The sequence below is a fragment of the Gallinula chloropus genome, assembly GCF_964237585.1.
Source record: "Gallinula chloropus genome assembly, chromosome: Z".
Taxonomy (NCBI): Eukaryota; Metazoa; Chordata; class Aves; order Gruiformes; family Rallidae; genus Gallinula; species Gallinula chloropus.
Genome location: NC_140089.1, coordinates 36209073 through 36225433, shown reverse-complemented (window position 1 = coordinate 36225433; position 16361 = coordinate 36209073). Strand labels below are relative to the sequence as shown.

The 16361-nt window shown below is 44.0% G+C and overlaps 1 protein-coding gene across 1 annotated transcript in view; it reads right to left on the bottom strand.

Annotated features, from left to right (window-relative positions):
- Window positions 1-12656: 12656 nt before the first annotated feature.
- The window catches only part of CNTLN (centlein), a gene marked incomplete at its 5' end in the record, with an annotated part of 194879 nt that continues 191174 nt past the window's right edge, over window positions 12657-16361 (bottom strand). The window contains one exon of the mRNA XM_084278162.1: window positions 12657-12875. Within this exon, the coding sequence (XP_084134288.1) occupies window positions 12774-12875 (102 nt within the window). The 3' untranslated portion in view covers window positions 12657-12773. The remainder of the gene's footprint in view (window positions 12876-16361) is intronic.

Below are 16361 nucleotides of genomic sequence, written 5' to 3'. Positions count from 1 at the left end.
TGAAAGGTATATTCATTTTGGTTTGTGTGTGTATGATTTCACACATTATCAACAAGTATTGTGAGTAAAGAATCACACACAAGAACAATGAGTCATTACTCTTTTTCAGCCACTGTTTGTCACTGCCACAAATCTTCTTAAAAATTGGGAGGGAATAGGGAGTGAAGTAGTGAGTCACCCATGTCAGAATTTATTACTTGATAATGCAAAAGTTACGTTAAAATTATGCTAGCTTTGTGTCTCTATGAATAACTGAAGTATTTTTTAAAACCATATTCTATATTAGTGAGATTTTTTTTCTTGGAACTGTTTGTAAAAGACATAATCTAATTACTAATAAGTGCTTCTTGGGTTATCTACTTGCTGCAGAGTTTTACTGTCCTTGTTCAGTTCTCTGAGCATAGATTTAAAAGAGAATCACTAGCCATTTTGGTTACGTATCTGAAGTGCAAACTACTGGCACAGGACACTGCAGGTCTGGACAAGCTTGAGAGTTGGGCGGGGAGAAATTTAATGAAATACAACAAGAGCAAGTGTAGAGCCTTGTAACCAGGGAAGGACAACCCCAGGTAGCAGTATAGGTTGGGGACTGAACTGTTGTAGAGCAGCACAGGGAAAAGGGACCTGGGGTTCCTGATGGACAGCAGGTTGACCATGGGCCAGAAATTTGCCCTCGTGGCCAATAAGGCCAATAGCATCCTGAGGTGTGTGGTTAGTAGGTCAAGAGAGTTTCTCCCCTCCCTTTACTCTACCCTGCTGAGACCGCACCTGGAATACTGTGTCCAGTTCTGGGCCCCTGTTGTAGTTTTGTGTGGCTGGGTTCCTGTAGAGAAAAGTGGGGGGGCTGCAGGGGCGGCTTCTGCTAGAAGCAGCCAGAAACTTTCTGCAGGCCCGAGAGAGTAAACACCACCTGGCTCAAGGCCAGACTTGCTGACCATGGCCAAGCCAGTTGGCGATGGTCACAGTGCCTCTGGGAATCACATTTAGGAGGAAAAAAAAACCCACAAGCAGCCACAGTTTGCCACCAGAGAAGGGACTGAGAGGATGTAAGAAACTATGCAGACACCCAGGCCAGGGAAGATGGAGGGAGGGGGGACGAGGGGCTCCAGGTGCTAGAGAGATTCCCCTGTAGCCTGTGGAGATGACCATGGTGAAGCAGGCTGTCCCCCTGCAGCCACGGATGATGACAGGGAGCAGAGATCACATCTGCAGCCTGTGGAGAGGCCCCACACTGGAGACATGTGATGGATGCTATGACCCTGTGAGAAGCCTGCACTGGAGCAAGCTCCTGACAGCAAAACCTGCAGCCCGTGGAGAGACTGACCCATGCTGAAGTGAAGATTGACTAAAGTGAAGTCTGCTAAGAAGGGAGGGGTGGGGGAAGGTGCTTTAAGTCCTGGTTGCACTTCTCATTACCCGACTCCAATGTCACTGGGTGTGTAGTGTTGTGTAATGAATGAGTTTCCTTTATTCTGTGCTGAGTCTGTTTTGCGTGTGATGCTAATTGTGGAATAATCTCTCTCTGCCCTTATCTGGACTCCTAAGCCTCTCAATATAAATTTTCTCCCCTGTCCAGCTGAAAAGGAAAGCGACAGAATGACTTTGGTGGGCATCTGGCCTCCAGCCAGGGTCAAACCACCACACAAAGACTCCCCAAATATTATAAAATAAGCAACACAACTCTAGAAGGGGGGTTGGATTAGATGGTCTTTTGAGATCCCTTCTAACCCCTAACATTCTGTGATTCTGTGACATGGACTATGAGTTATTCATTCCATATCTCTGGATGGGCACAGCAGTTTTGTCCCCAGATTTCAGTTCCTTGGATGTAACACATAAACAGTATTAGATAGCTCCTATCTGTCTGTTGGCTTTTATCATTGAGTTTAAATATTAATTACCAGCCAGATGCTGATGCTACTCTGGCTCCAGATGCTGTCACCATGTACCAGTCTCCATCACACAGCTCTGTAGATAAAAGCTTACTGATCTCAACTGTTTGAGACAAAGGTACTTCTTAGACTGAGCATGTCAGAATTAGGGTTTGATTTGCTTATACCTGCAACACAAAACATCCTCCTGTTTAAAGACATAACTAAGAAGGTACTTTCGGATGCCACTGAGAGCTATTGAAGAATAAACTTCGCATATACAGGAAGCTGGGAGATATCATTCAGGTAATGATTGTGATAAAAATGATAATATTACAATTATTATTGGGTTATGTATAATGTCTAAGGAAAGTTATTATTTGAAGGACTGAGCAGTCTCTGGTACTTTACCTGTCTATTAGAATAAAAAAAAAAAAAAAGGAAAGTCATATGAAGGAATCAGACCACCTCCTGCAAATAGCATCTGTGTCATAGCAAGCCACCAGCAATTTGACAAGGTCTTAGACACATTCAGAATAGGAGAGATCCTGCACCTGCATTGTTCTGCTAAACACAAGGCATGTCAAGATCCAAGAGTATTGCGACTTTTCTTCTGGGGAATACACAGCAGATGCAGATACAGGAAGGCAAGAAGGAGGCACTGCTGCTCATCCAGAGCTAGTATTCCATCATCATTCTTCATTCTTCTTACAATAGAGTCGGGACGGGTTCAAGAGGCTGTTTAATACCCAAGGGACTTCTAGTGTACTTAAAATTCAGCACACGCTCAGTCCCCTCCTCATCTGGGTTGCACCACTGAGAACCCTTCACATTGCTGAACACTGAAATCTCCCTCTTAAACAGACAGCTTATATTCAACTCTCAACAAACTGCCTATGTCAGTCAGCAGGGAAGACAGGATCATATGAAAAGAGAAGAAAGTTAGTCTGCATTGTATCAGGATAGAGTTTGTACTCTGCCTTGAAGTCTCAATCTAATTTATTAATCGCCACTATGCCGAGTGCCTGCTGAGTTTCTGTCATAGTACCAGGATTAATTCTGATTCAGACCTCACAGATGACTTATAAATCCTCTTTGCATAGCACCTTAAATACAGATGCTATTTAGGGGGAGGTTAATACCCCTTACCCAGTTAATTCCATGCAAAAAGAAGCCTTGGATGGAAGTTAGGCACTTCCTGTACCCTACTTGGCTTCATAGTGTGTACTTCAGTGCCATCCAGTGTTAGACATAAGGTCATTTACCTAAAAAAAGTATCTGCTGCTTTAATACTTCAGTTCCCGATTTACCTCTCCAAGTTTACAGCACATAGGTCTAATATCCATCCACTTACTATTATAAAATATCTTAGAAACATTTTAATTCAATTCCAGGACTTCAGTTACTAAACTAAGAAAAGGAAGACGATCACAGTGAGCTGAGAAAAAATAATTTTAATCCTATTTGTCTTAATTACAGTTCAGATCAATAGCAACCAACGTGTTGCTCCATGTTCATTCATTGTTTGGAGGGGATGTGTGTATTTTCTGGAAGACTTGGCTGTTTCAATATTAGAAAACTGAGAACTTACTCTGAAACCACATTCTTCTATAGGAAGCCCCAGTAAAGCTTTACACTGGAGGAGAATATTTTATTGACACAATATTAAAAAATAAAAATAAAAAAACTTATTATTTTTTTTATTTGAAATGACAGAGGAAGAGATCATGGCATTTCATTTTGCTGTCCTTAAAGATGCTGATCTTCAGTTCAGTACCTGTTGAACACAGGTACTAGATTTTTTTTCACAAACTCCAGTAGTTTAGACTCACATTTCACAGGCATTCTTATTTAGCATGCACTACTTCTCAAATAATAGATTAAGAGAATAACTACATCAATATTCATTACCTGTACAGCTGTGTAAACCTATGTGTGAAGGTTTGGAATGCCAGATCAGGACCAGAGGAGCCAAGAAAGTGCAAGGGATTAAAGCAGACCGAAGAGAGGAATGCTGGTGGGCTGAAGTGCAAAGTGAGCTCTGCTCTGCAGAGCAGCCAAGGAGGGTGCTGTCGGAGCCAGGTCAGGACCCTACCTGACCCTGGGCTCAGGCAGCAGTCCTGGGCTGAACCATGCTGTAGGAGTGCCTGTCTCCAGTCCTGTCTCCTGCTGCTGAACTGCTGTTGGGTTTTCTTGGGCTGATGCTGGACATAAGCAATCACTTCACTTTGCCTGATGATTTGCAGGCCTGTCATTCAACCAGTGGCTGCCAGCACCCTCAGCTCTCGCAGCTCTCTGACACATGCTATGGGACACGTCTCATGATGTCTAGGACAGGTGCTGGAGAAGACTGTGCTGCTGGAGCAAGCACATTGACTCCATCACAGTCATGGCAGAGCCCAGGAAAGTCAATGCCCCATTCACAGCATCTTCAGATTTTCAGGGCGTGAAGCAAGTCTGAAACAGATCAGAGGCCCCCAGGGCCAGTGGATGTCTTGCTTGTGCCAGCTAGTAGCCTTGTTTGCTTTTAGCACTGGGAAAACATGCATAGCCATAAAAGAAACTGACAAGAGAAATTCCTGTCTTGAGCTGGATGCTCAAGGGTAGGCTACAACGAGAACACCTCCAAATCAGTAAGTTTCTTACTTACACAATATTCTGCTAGTACAACCAGTTTTCAATCTTAATGCATTGTTTTTCTTCAGAAGTTAAAAGTGTAATTTTGAAAAACAAGTGCTGAATCAGCAGCTTCACTAAACAAACACTTTAAATGAAATTTAATAGAGGTAGGAAATTGCATAAATAAGCATCTAACTAACCATTAATCCTAGCATTTCTGTAAGGTCAATGTTATTCTCCCATTTACAGCTGTAAAATGTACATCATAGAGAAAAATCAATATTTTTAGAGTAAAAATCATTGAATTTTCAATTGACACCTGTACACCCTGACTTTCACATTGAATAAACTATAGGTAGAGCTCCTGTTGACTACAATTATTTCTGAGGTGTGGTCATAAACAGAAGAAAAAAGACCCTGACCATAGTTAGAGAATGCAATTCATTCCTTGATATAACCAGCTCAACAGGAGTTCCTACTGCAAAGTTGTAGCTAAGAGAGTAAATGTGATCCTTGCATGTGTAACTAGTGAGAGATTAAATAGAATAGAGAAATAGCACTTCCTTTTGAATAACAATCATCTGGTGATACCATTACTAGGCACATATTTGAAACAGTTTTTCTGCAGAGTGAGTAATGTGTAAGGATATAGCAAAGATGCATTACAGTGCTTGGAGTCCACTCACTCCCCTCTTCTCCACATGCACACCATGACTTATAATTAAAGTCCTGTCTAGCTCACAGCCTTGATTACCTGCAGAGGGTCAGGGGACTTAGTTTCATAGTCATAAATTACAAGCTTTGAAACTGAATCAGGCCAATTTCAATGGGAAATCTTGAGTTGTGGGAATTACTGTACCGACTGTCCAGCACATCAGTTCTTCAGCTCAGGTTGAGTACCTTTTTAAGTACAAATTGTGATGTTTTATGCTTCAAGTCCTATTTTGTTCAACAGCAACCAACCATGAAGGAAATCTCACTGTCATCATTCAAAATCTAGCATTGGTTGAGTTGCACATAATGAATGATGTGTGGCTCCTTTGCCAAAGTAGTCATCCTGTTTCAGGAAGGTATCAAATCTGTGCTCTGCAACATGTTCAGTAGGTGAGAGTCACTTGAACCTCTTTTCTCCAGCATCTGATACAGATATCAGAACAGGCTGTTAGTCTGGTAAGCTCATTCTTTCACAAAGACACAAGTCCTAAATTTCCCTAGCCAGTCAAACACATGGAAAAATGATCCTACAGAAAGCTGGGCTTTTATGTAGCTGAGCAAGGTGCAAATACTAAGCCACTTACCTAGAAAGGTTGTTATCTTTACCTACAAAACTCAAGATATCAAGCCAATATCCTCAACAAACTGGATTCTTAGCTTATCTGGGGCTGGACCTGTTTGGAGACATATTCCTTTCACATACTAATTTCATACCTAGCTTTTATCAGATGAAGCAATCTAACGGTGATGTATGAACTGTGCACAATGGCACACAATTATTTAAATTATCTTTTCCCTTTTTCTGATATTCAGCTCATAGTCTAGCTAAATATTAATTCAATTATAGAGGTGAAACAGAAAACGTAGTTAAGCCAGCTGAAGGAATGGTAGCCAGAATTAAAACACAGACCTTCCTGACTCCACAGTCTCTCTGCATTCCTGAAGATAACACAAATTTGGCACAGCTAGCAACATGACCGAATTGATTTCTAAATATGCGATTGCAACAGGAGTCAGGGATTGTTCCCAGCTCTCTCAATCATTCATTACACCACAGTAAATTTCAAATAATTATACCCTGGGAATTCTCAAATCTCAAATCAGGAAATCTGAAAACTGACCCTTGTTTTATGTATGAGAATAGTGCATAATGAAACAAAGCACGGAAGGAAATGAAGCAGGTTCAAGGAGTTGTAGACCTAGAATAATATTTTATTCCACTTAATGTAAAGTATCTTATTTCAAGGTACTACAGAGAAAATATAGTGGTGTAGATAGGTTTCTTGTTTTCAAAGAGTAAAAACAGTGAGACTGCACGACAGCTATGTGAACACTTCGAAATGTTCTGGGTTTCTTGCTGAACTCCTTTATACATTGTGAGCACCTGGTCCTATGTAATTACACTAACCAGTCAGAGCCTCATTCATGTGAAGAACACCTAGCTTTAAAAATGGGACCCCAGAAGATAACTGGATTATTCAGACAACGAGGAGGCACCGCGGCACGTGGACAGACACACGCGGTGCCTTCTCCAGCAGAGAATCCTCGGGAGAGCAGCAGATGGGCCTCATCTGAGAGGAGAGATCTGCATTTTGGAAGACTCAGGCCTTTGTTTCCTCTCAAGGTAAATGAGGATTTGCGTGGGTTAGGCAGATGGCACGGCAGAAACATCCTGCGAGAAGTCACGACTGACAGATGCTCCGACTGGAGTTTCACATTCTAAGGGCACAGGCTGCACTTTTGAGGGGGTTGTCATTTTTAAACAACCGCGATGCTCTGCACGGCTCTGAAGCTGTCATATTTGTGTGTGTGTGTATATACATGTGTACACACACACACACACACACACACACACGTTAGTTTGCTGGGTCTGGTTTTCCTTGTTCTATTTTAGAGACCCCGGCCCCCTCTTGTGACACTGCACATGCCGGCTGTGAACAGCCACGCTATTCCTCCCTCAGGTTGAGATCCGAGCTCCGGCTGCCCGAGTGCGGTGCCTGAGCCTGCGGGAGCGCGGGTGCCCCGCATCGCGACCCGCATCGCGCCACGCCACGCCGCCCCGCATCGCGCCACGCCACGCCGCCCCTCACAGTGCCGGCCCTCCCCGCACCGCCACGCCCCGCAACGCGCCACGCCACGCCGCCCCTCACCGTGCCGCCCCTCCCCGCACCGCCACGCCCCGCATCGCGCCACGCCACGCCGCCCCGCATCGCGCCACGCCACGCCGCCCCTCACCGTGCCGCCCCTCCCCGCACCGCCACGCCCCGCATCGCGCCACGCCACGCCGCCCCTCACCGTGCCGCCCCTCCCCGCACCGCCACGCCCCGCAACGCGCCACGCCACGCCGCCCCTCACCGTGCCGCCCCTCCCCGCACCGCCCCGCAACGCGCCACGCCACGCCGCCCCTCACAGTGCCGCCCCTCCCCGCACCGCCCCTCACCGTGCCGCCCCTCCCCGCGCCACGCCACGCCGCCCCTCACCGTGCCGCCCCTCCCTGCACCGCCCCTCACCGTGCCGCCTCTCCCTGCACCGCCCCTCATCGCACCGCCCCGCGCCACGCCACACCGCCCCTCACCGTGCCGCCCCTCTCCGCACCGCCCCTCACCGCACCGCCCCTCACCGCACCGCCCCTCACCGTGCCGCCCCTCACCGCGCCGCCCCTCCCCGCACCGCCCCTCTCCGCACCGCCCCTCCCCGTGCCGCCCCGCGCCGTCCGGCTGCCGCCGGAGCCCGGCACATTTTTTGTGAAACCTTGCCATCTAGAGGCCCTGTCGGGGAGCACCAGGCGATAACAGGACTACTGAAGTAGAGGAGAATCGTTCCGAGTGTTCGGGGGCAGAGCTGGCTCAGGGCAGCGCCGCGTGTAACGGCTCGCACGCTTAGCTCGCTTTGGCATCTGATCGGCGCGTACAAATAGATCAAGTGTGGGACACAGCGGGAATCAGCCAGCCCCTTTTCAGTGGTCTGTGGGGACAGGACAAGGGGCAATGGCTACAAGTTGGAGCACAGGAAGTTCTGCACCAACACGCGGAAGAACTTTTACACAGTGAGGGTGACAGAGCCCTGGGACAGGCTGCCCAGGGAGGTGGTGGAGTCTCCTTCTCTGGAGATATTCAAGACCCGTCTGGATGCCTATCTGTGCAATATGAGCTGGGAGCTGCTTTGGCAGGGGGGTTGGACCTGATGATCTCTCGAGGTCCCTTCCAACCCCTACAGTTCTGTGAATTGTTGGAAATAGCATCTGGAACGTGTTGGGCTGACATGTCTCCTCAGAACAGCATTGGTTCTTCACTACATTTCTAACATGCATATGTGATCCAAGACTGATTAATCTCTGTCTTGGAATCAGCAAATCTCTGTCTTTCTAAAATAGAAGTACAGGAAACTACCATTTAACATATAAGAAGGAAGAAAATCTTTGCTGGAATAGGCCTGGTAAATTTCAGTGAGTATTTTGCAGAGACATTGGCTTTATCTCAAATGATAATCACCTTCCTCCCACCCTGGTCCGGTGACACAAGAGGCTTTTATAGGGATAAACTGGTACCTGACACCACATGTATTCTTTATCTGGAAACATTTTTGATGGTGACTCGAAACACCCTGTTTGGTACGATGTAGAAAGAGGTAAGGTCATGTACTGTTAGCTTTCATAAGAAGATGATGACTGGCATCTCCTGGTCTTTGAAGATTGGGTGCATGACTGCTACCTATACTGGTTTGCTTTGGCACTCCAAGTCTTGCTGCAGTGGGTGTTGCAGCATTGTCTATCAGCAGATACTGGGTTGGATGTTGGGTTGGCCAGGGCTTAAGCCATTTCACCGATGTCCAGGGCTCATCTTTCGCACAAGGGCAAGGCATCCCTAAGGCACAGTGAGGGATACACTGATCTCCCTGCCTCTAGGTTGAGTCTAGATCCAGATGTGCTGATCCAGCATTTTCACTCCACAACTGACTGTGAATTATAAACTCTGTTTATAAGCTCTGTGCCCCTAGGTTGCTGCCCTTGGAAGCTGGAAGTTGATTGTAAGAAAGATAAAGGACACACCACTGGCTTGAGAAAGCGATAAATACCATGGAAAAAAAACCACCAAACAGCCCAGAACCCAAGGGGAGACATCCCTTAGTCTGTGTGCTCCTATTTTCAAAATGTTTTCTCCTTAAATTTCAAGGGGCCAAAGTGACAAGATACGAATTCTGGGTTAAAAACCATTTCTTAAAATAAACAAGTTAACCCTTTGTGCATCTAAATGAACATGTCAGTGTAGCAAATAAAACACAGCAAGAGATTTCTTCTGCCAATCTCCGTGCATTTCATTAGAGAGAAAGCAGCAGCCAGAAACTGGCTGCTTGTGGGACTGCACAAACAGACCTGGCAACCATTCATTTTGTGTTTTTGCTGGCTAACAAGACTTGCATGGACCAGTCTCTCTGAGCAGAATGGCAGCAATGGCAGAAATGGGCTGTGTTTTGTAATTCCAAATTTAAAGACTGAAAAAGCAACACTATAGCGGCCATGATTTATTTTGAAAATTCATTTCATTTGGCTACTGGATTAGCAGGCGTTAAGACCTAAGAAAGCTTCCAGGTCTCCAGTGCATCTGAGGACTGCTTGCTAGACCCAGCCAAAGATTGTCACACCACCCAAAATCCCTAAGCACCAACTGGGGATATGATGGCCTGCAGAATTAAGGTAGCTAAAATAATGTAGAAACTGCAATTGTAATTTTGTTTCCAACCTTTACATCAAGTACTTAACCAGGTGCTTCCCCTCTAAAACTTGAGACCTTTCCTTAAAGTTTGTCTGGTGCTAAGTCTTCTAGGCCAACATGTGAGCAGGAGGGACGGAGCATCAATTTATGAGTGCTGTGGGCACAGCTGGCAGGTGGTGGTGGCTCCAGGCAACTTGATGGGACCAGGTCTGGGACTGCCTAAAGCAGTGGCCAAATTCTGTGCTTTCTCAATACTGGAAACAGTAACTACAAGCTTGCCAATTGCCAATAAATTGATTTGATGGAAATTCCCCTATGTGAAGCTGTTTTCTCACCTGTGACAGGAAGCCCTTTAAGTGATCTTTTCTAAAGGCTTTTTTGCTGGAGCAAGTGTTTTCCTTCATTGGGAGGGTATATGCAGCCCCGCATAGGTGGCTATTTGCTCTCTTGATCAAGAAACTGTGCTGCTGCAATCAGTGATTCGCTGACTTTCCGAGAGTGCATTGTCATCTGCCTCTTCCATGGAGCACGAGTGCTGGTAGCAGAGCTGTGGGCTCACTTGTGAGTAAACATTTACTTGACGGAGTTAAAAGTCCCATCAGAGAAATGGCAGACAACTGCAGAAGACTCAGATGGAGGGAAAGAGTCATCTGTACTGAGGTCTGTCCTGCAGAACTTCTTGTGATGGATTTCAAATATGATGTTTTGGCCAACTAAGTTTAGGCTTATCAACACTAATAATTCTCAAAAGAAGGAGAAAAAGAATCCCACCCTTATCACCTAGGCCACAGAGACTTATGGGGAAATAACGTTCTTTGTAGAGCATTGTAGTGTTTCTTGTGACACGATGCACAAGGGTAACAGCTGCAAATACTTGCTCTATTTTCCATGCCTTGAAAAAATGGCAATAATTCTTGCTCCACCTGGACTTAAGGATTTTGTTTTGCTTTCCTTCTCTCTCTCTTCAGATGAAGTAGATAATCTGCAGCATTCACCACTCTTGTTTATTCTTAGTCCAAGAAAAGAGCTTTCTCTGTGCCCAGGAGATACAGAAATTTGTAGAGCCAGTAAAGTGATGTTTAACTTACCAGAAAAAGGTACTTGTCCAGGAAATTGCCTCAAAAAGCTATTTGGTTACCATGTGAATTAGCTAATGTTCCCTGCTCTTCAACTAAGCAAGTGGTAAAATCAGCACCAAGATCGGACTTGCACTAGCAGGTCCTGTGTATGATGGAAATGGAGACAAAGGGGCTGATCTTCTCGGGGCTTTGGCCTCATAAAGTTCCTTCCACTGACCAGCAACAGACCTTGCGTTGAAATTATTTTCAACTACATTTTGCTGGAATTACAGAAAAACCATATGAACATGTTTTCCACTTATCTTCTGTAATTTTTAGTGCCATAATTTTATTGGCATTGGAGCCCATATAAATTTTTAGCTTCCACAGAACCATGAGGTAAACAGTTCCCTTGAATGATTCCATTTGCATGAAAGTGGCTTCCTTTTGCTTGCTTTAAATATGTCACATATCATATCATATGATGTCCCTTGTTTCTTGCTTTGGAAAATGTGGGCAACCATTCCTAAAGATGTGGTTTTGGGTTTTTTTTTCAATAAGGCCTACTTCCTGGTCTTAATTTACAAGTGCAGGTGCAATACGCTTTCATGATTTTCAGTAATTCCTATAAAACTTCTCTCAAGTCCCTGTTGTCGCCCTGTAACTGTGCAGAGGTTTAGTGATGTCTTCCCTTCCTCATCCTTTTCTTCGAGACCATAAATTCAGCAGCTCAGTGACAGCCTAGCAAAAGCACTGGACTGATAAGCAGAAAACATTTCTGCTTTTGCTTCACTTTGTTAAGTGATCTTAGGCCAAATAGATCTTGCTTCTAAATCCCCAACCAAAAGAATAATGACAATGATATATGTTGTAAACCAACTTAATATCCTTAGGTGAAGAGCCATATGTAAGAGATAAATGCTACTCCTACAAGAATTCAGAAATTGTGTCTTCTGTTGTTTTTTTTTTTTTTTCAGGTGGGTCAGTCCAGAGGAATACAAACTCTTAATATCAAAGATGTGAAGAAGCAGGAATTATTTGTTTGTACAGTTGGAGAAATATTGGTGCAAACACCTGATGAAAACTCTGCACATTTTGCAAAGGAAAGTGAGGGATTGCAACTGAGAAAGAACTGAGACTACTAGTGCAAAAAGCCCACACTGGAAATAATGTTATTGTATTGATTTTTTTATACAATTAAATACATTGTACAGAATAAACTCCCAGCTCAGAAGAAGCTACAGCTTTCCTCAGGAGTATTAAGCTACACTGAATATATTTTTTCTACAATCACTCATTTTCTCATTTTTTCCAACATAAAGAAAGCATATTATTTTATTTAGAACATATCATAAAGCTGATATTTACAAAGAAGCTAAAATAAATCAGGTATTCAAAATTCCAAAGATATTCCCATTACCTTTGTAAATCCTACTTCTACTGTTCTCACTAGTACAGCTAGGAGTTACTTAGCTGCTTTTGGTACTATCTGAATTGAACTGATGCATATTGGTCGTATCAAAAACATCCTGTCTACAAAGTCTGCACTGGTTCACTGCTAATACATTTAAAGGAAAATAATTTTTAAGCTTTGTATTGATTTGTGGCAATTTTTGTCTTCAGGAATCAAATACCACACTTCTTTCTAAACAGGAATGTAATTAATTCCTCTAGTTCAACAATTAATCAGTTCGCGGTTTCTACTTATGTGCTGAACATACATATTGACAGTTCCTTACGACACAAGGAAACAGCAAACGTGTTGTAGTCACAATTTGCAGGGATAGTTCTTAGCAATATCATACAACAGGTTTCATGAGAGAACTGTACTCTTCTACCAGTTTTTTCTTCTCATTTAATTTTTCCAGTATGGCATCCATTAAGTGTGAGGCAAAAGGAAACTGAAAAAGAAACATAGGAAAAATAAAAAGATCATTGAACTTTATTTTTCTTCATGTGAAAAACTTTTATTAAATATCTTTAAACCATTAGATTACACTTAGTTCTGAGAACTATCACACATGCACACATCTGATCTTTAAAGTTCACCTACCTGGTTAGTGTCTGAAAATGTGCTCTCTATCATAAAAATGATAAAAAGAACAGAGTAAAATGAAAAAAAGATAAACGCCTTATTGAACAATTCATGCTTTACTGACCATGTTAATGATGTAAACTGCAGTACCAGCATCTCTGTCATTTATTTTCAATCAGCTGATCAATAAGAGGTTACAGTCATCTCTAGGGCATGCAGAAATGGTAGTGTATGTTCACTACTCTCAGGAGGATGTGATGGAACTACTAGTACAGCTCTCAGTGCTGTGGCACCTAGCTTGGAATCACACATGACAACTTGGAAACAAAAAAAACCCAAAACAAACAAAACCCAAAACCTCCAATTGCAGACTGGGATATGACACAAACACCACCTTCTCTGACACATGGTACCAAAAATTGCATTTAGATATTTAGAGAGAAAAGTTAAAATCTCTCTAATACCTCCTCCAATATAAAAGATACATTTGCACAATTGATGTCTTCAAAGAAAGATTAGATCCATTTTTCAGTGTCATTGCTTTAATGCTTAAAAGAATTTTGCTTTCACAGCCTTGGTGCGTCAGTGCATTGTGGCTTTTGGACAAACCACGAGTCATTGCAGCTCCACCCAGAGAGAGTGGTCAGTGCCACGCCAGTGGGCAGCAGAACAGTTTTCATTCACTCTTGGAAACTCTTGTCACCTTTCTTGAACTCCTGGTGAGAGCAGCAGTGACACCAAAAGTCATAGCTGATGCCCGTATCAGGAGAGGTAGTTTTATCTTAATAAGGCCATGTTGTGGTTTTCTGTGGCAAGGTTCTGGTGGAGAAAGGGGGGCTGCAGAGGTGGCTTCTGCAAGAAGCAACCAGAAAGCTCTCTGCAGTCCAGACAGAGCAAAGACCAGCCAGTTCAAGGCTGGACCCGCCACTAACCACAGCCAAGCCCATCAGTGATGGTCACAGTGCCTCTGGGAATCACATTTAAGAAGAAAAAAGTCCCCAAGCAGCCACTTTTTGCTCACAGAGAAGGGAGTGAGAAGATGTAACTGTGCAGGCACCAAGGGCAGGGAAAGCAGGGAAGGAAGAGGCACCTCAGATGCCAGAGAGAAAGATGCCCCTGCAGCCTGTGGAGAAGACCATGGTGCAGCGGGTGTCCCCCGCAGCCCATGGAAGATGATGGGGGCAGAGACCCCACCTACAACCTGTGGAGATGCCCCACGTTGGAGTGGGTGGAGACATGTGGAAGATGCTGTGATCCGCATTGGAGCAAGCTCCTGGCAGGACCTACGGCCTGTGGGGAGAGACACAGAGAGAGATCCATGCTGGACCAGGTTTGCTTATGGGGGAGTGGAAGGGTTGTGACTTTGTGGGGGACCAGGCTGGAGCAGTCTGGACCTGAGAGATAGTCTATGACTCTAAGACTGCATCCCATGGAAGTGACCCACTCTGGGGCAGTTGGTGAAGAGGTGAAGTCCCGTGGGAAAGGTCTCTCAATGGAGAAGTTCGTAGAAGACTGTCTCCCATGGGTGAGACCCCACACTGGAGCAGGGAAAGGGTGTGAGGAATGCCTCCCCTGGACCAAGAAGGAAAACAACTCGTGAGGAGCTGACCACAACCCCCCATTTCCCCTGCCTTGTTCCACCCTGGGCGGGGAAGAAGGGAGTGAAATCATGAATAAAGTCCACAAAGCAGGGAGGGGTGGGGGGAGGTGTTTTCAGATCTGGTCGTGCTTCTCATTACCCGACTCTGGTTTCACTTGTGCAGTGTCATGTAATAAATGAGATAGTTTTCTTTCCTTTATTCTGTGTTGAGCCTGTACTGCCCGTGACACTAATTGCAGAATGATCTCTCCCTGCCCTTGTCTTGACTCCTAAGCCTCTCAATATGTATTTTGTCCCTGTCCAGCTTAAAAGGAGAGTGATAGAGCGACTCCAGGTGACAGGAGATAGGACAAGGGGAAATTGCACAAAGCTGCACCAGGGCGGGTTCAGGTAAGATGTTAGGAAAAAAAATTTTACTGAAAGAGTTGTCAGGGCCTGGAACAGGCTGCCCAGGGAGGTGGTTGAGTCACCATCCCTGGGTGTGTTTAAAAAAAGGGTATATCAGGTACTTAGATATATGGTTTAGCATAGAAAGGGAACAACAGTTGGACCTCATGATCTTAAAGGTCTTTTCCAACCTTGTAATTCTGTGATTCTGTCTGACTCTGGTGGGCATCTGGCCTCCAGCCAGGGCCAAACCACCACAGAACTTCACAGGCCACCAGAAATAAATTAGATAAAATATAGCAGGCTAACCACTAGTTTCCTCTCTTTTCACAACTGTAGTCCATGGCAAAACTTCCAGATGTAGAATCACTCTGTAGTTCAGCACTTGAGTATTGCTCCTCTGATTTTATTTTTTCACTTTTCTATTTGCTTCTTAACGAGGAAACTGTATGATACTTACACCAGATAGACTACTGCCTATTTCCTAGTGCTATGAAACAAAATTTATAAACCAATCAAAAAAAACCCCAGACACAGAAGTACATTAAAGGCCAGTGCTGATGTAATGCCAGAAATGATACACTGGTAAGAATCTATATACTGATATTTATAATTACTAACAAGTCAGAAAAGTATTCTAAAATGGTAGCAGGACAATCTTGTTAATAGCAAGCATTCATCACAAAGCGACTAATGTCAATCCTACATGTTGCTCAAGAGTCTCTTTGTAGTTCCAGAAAAAGGATGAAATATGCATTATTTCCCTTTTCTACTGGAAAGGGGGTTCTGAAGGGCTGGCCAAACATGTCTGCATCTGTCATAACTAACTTCTGTTTATGGTACGAATTTTCTAGTAGTGATCTACACCTGTCAACTTTCTCCTGAATGCTATTGTGATGACTTTTTGGGGAATAGATGGATCCAATTCACTGAGCACAAATCTATTCAGAGTAATATAAAACATAATCTTATCTGAAATTCTGTGACATTTAGGTGCTACTGTGCTTTAAAAACACTGACCCCAGCATCCTATTCACGCTAATTGCTCTCCCTCCTTGTCTAAATATGTTTTTTATGAGAACACTGTACCATTACCTCAAAGTCTCTAATTCTTCTTGCCTAGTTTGACTACATTAATTTCTTATACATTTCACCTCCTTAATGTTGTGCCTGAGATGAATGGTTTCTTATTGATGTCTCTGGCTTGTATCATTCTAGCTACATTTTACTTGTTGCTCACTACTCTGTGGCTTCCATGCCATAGCAAAGTGATCTTTCAAGAACTCTTTCCATTTAAATCATTCATTTAAATGAAGAGCATTTGAAAGTTGAATCTGATGTCATTCTTTCAACATTTGTTGGTTT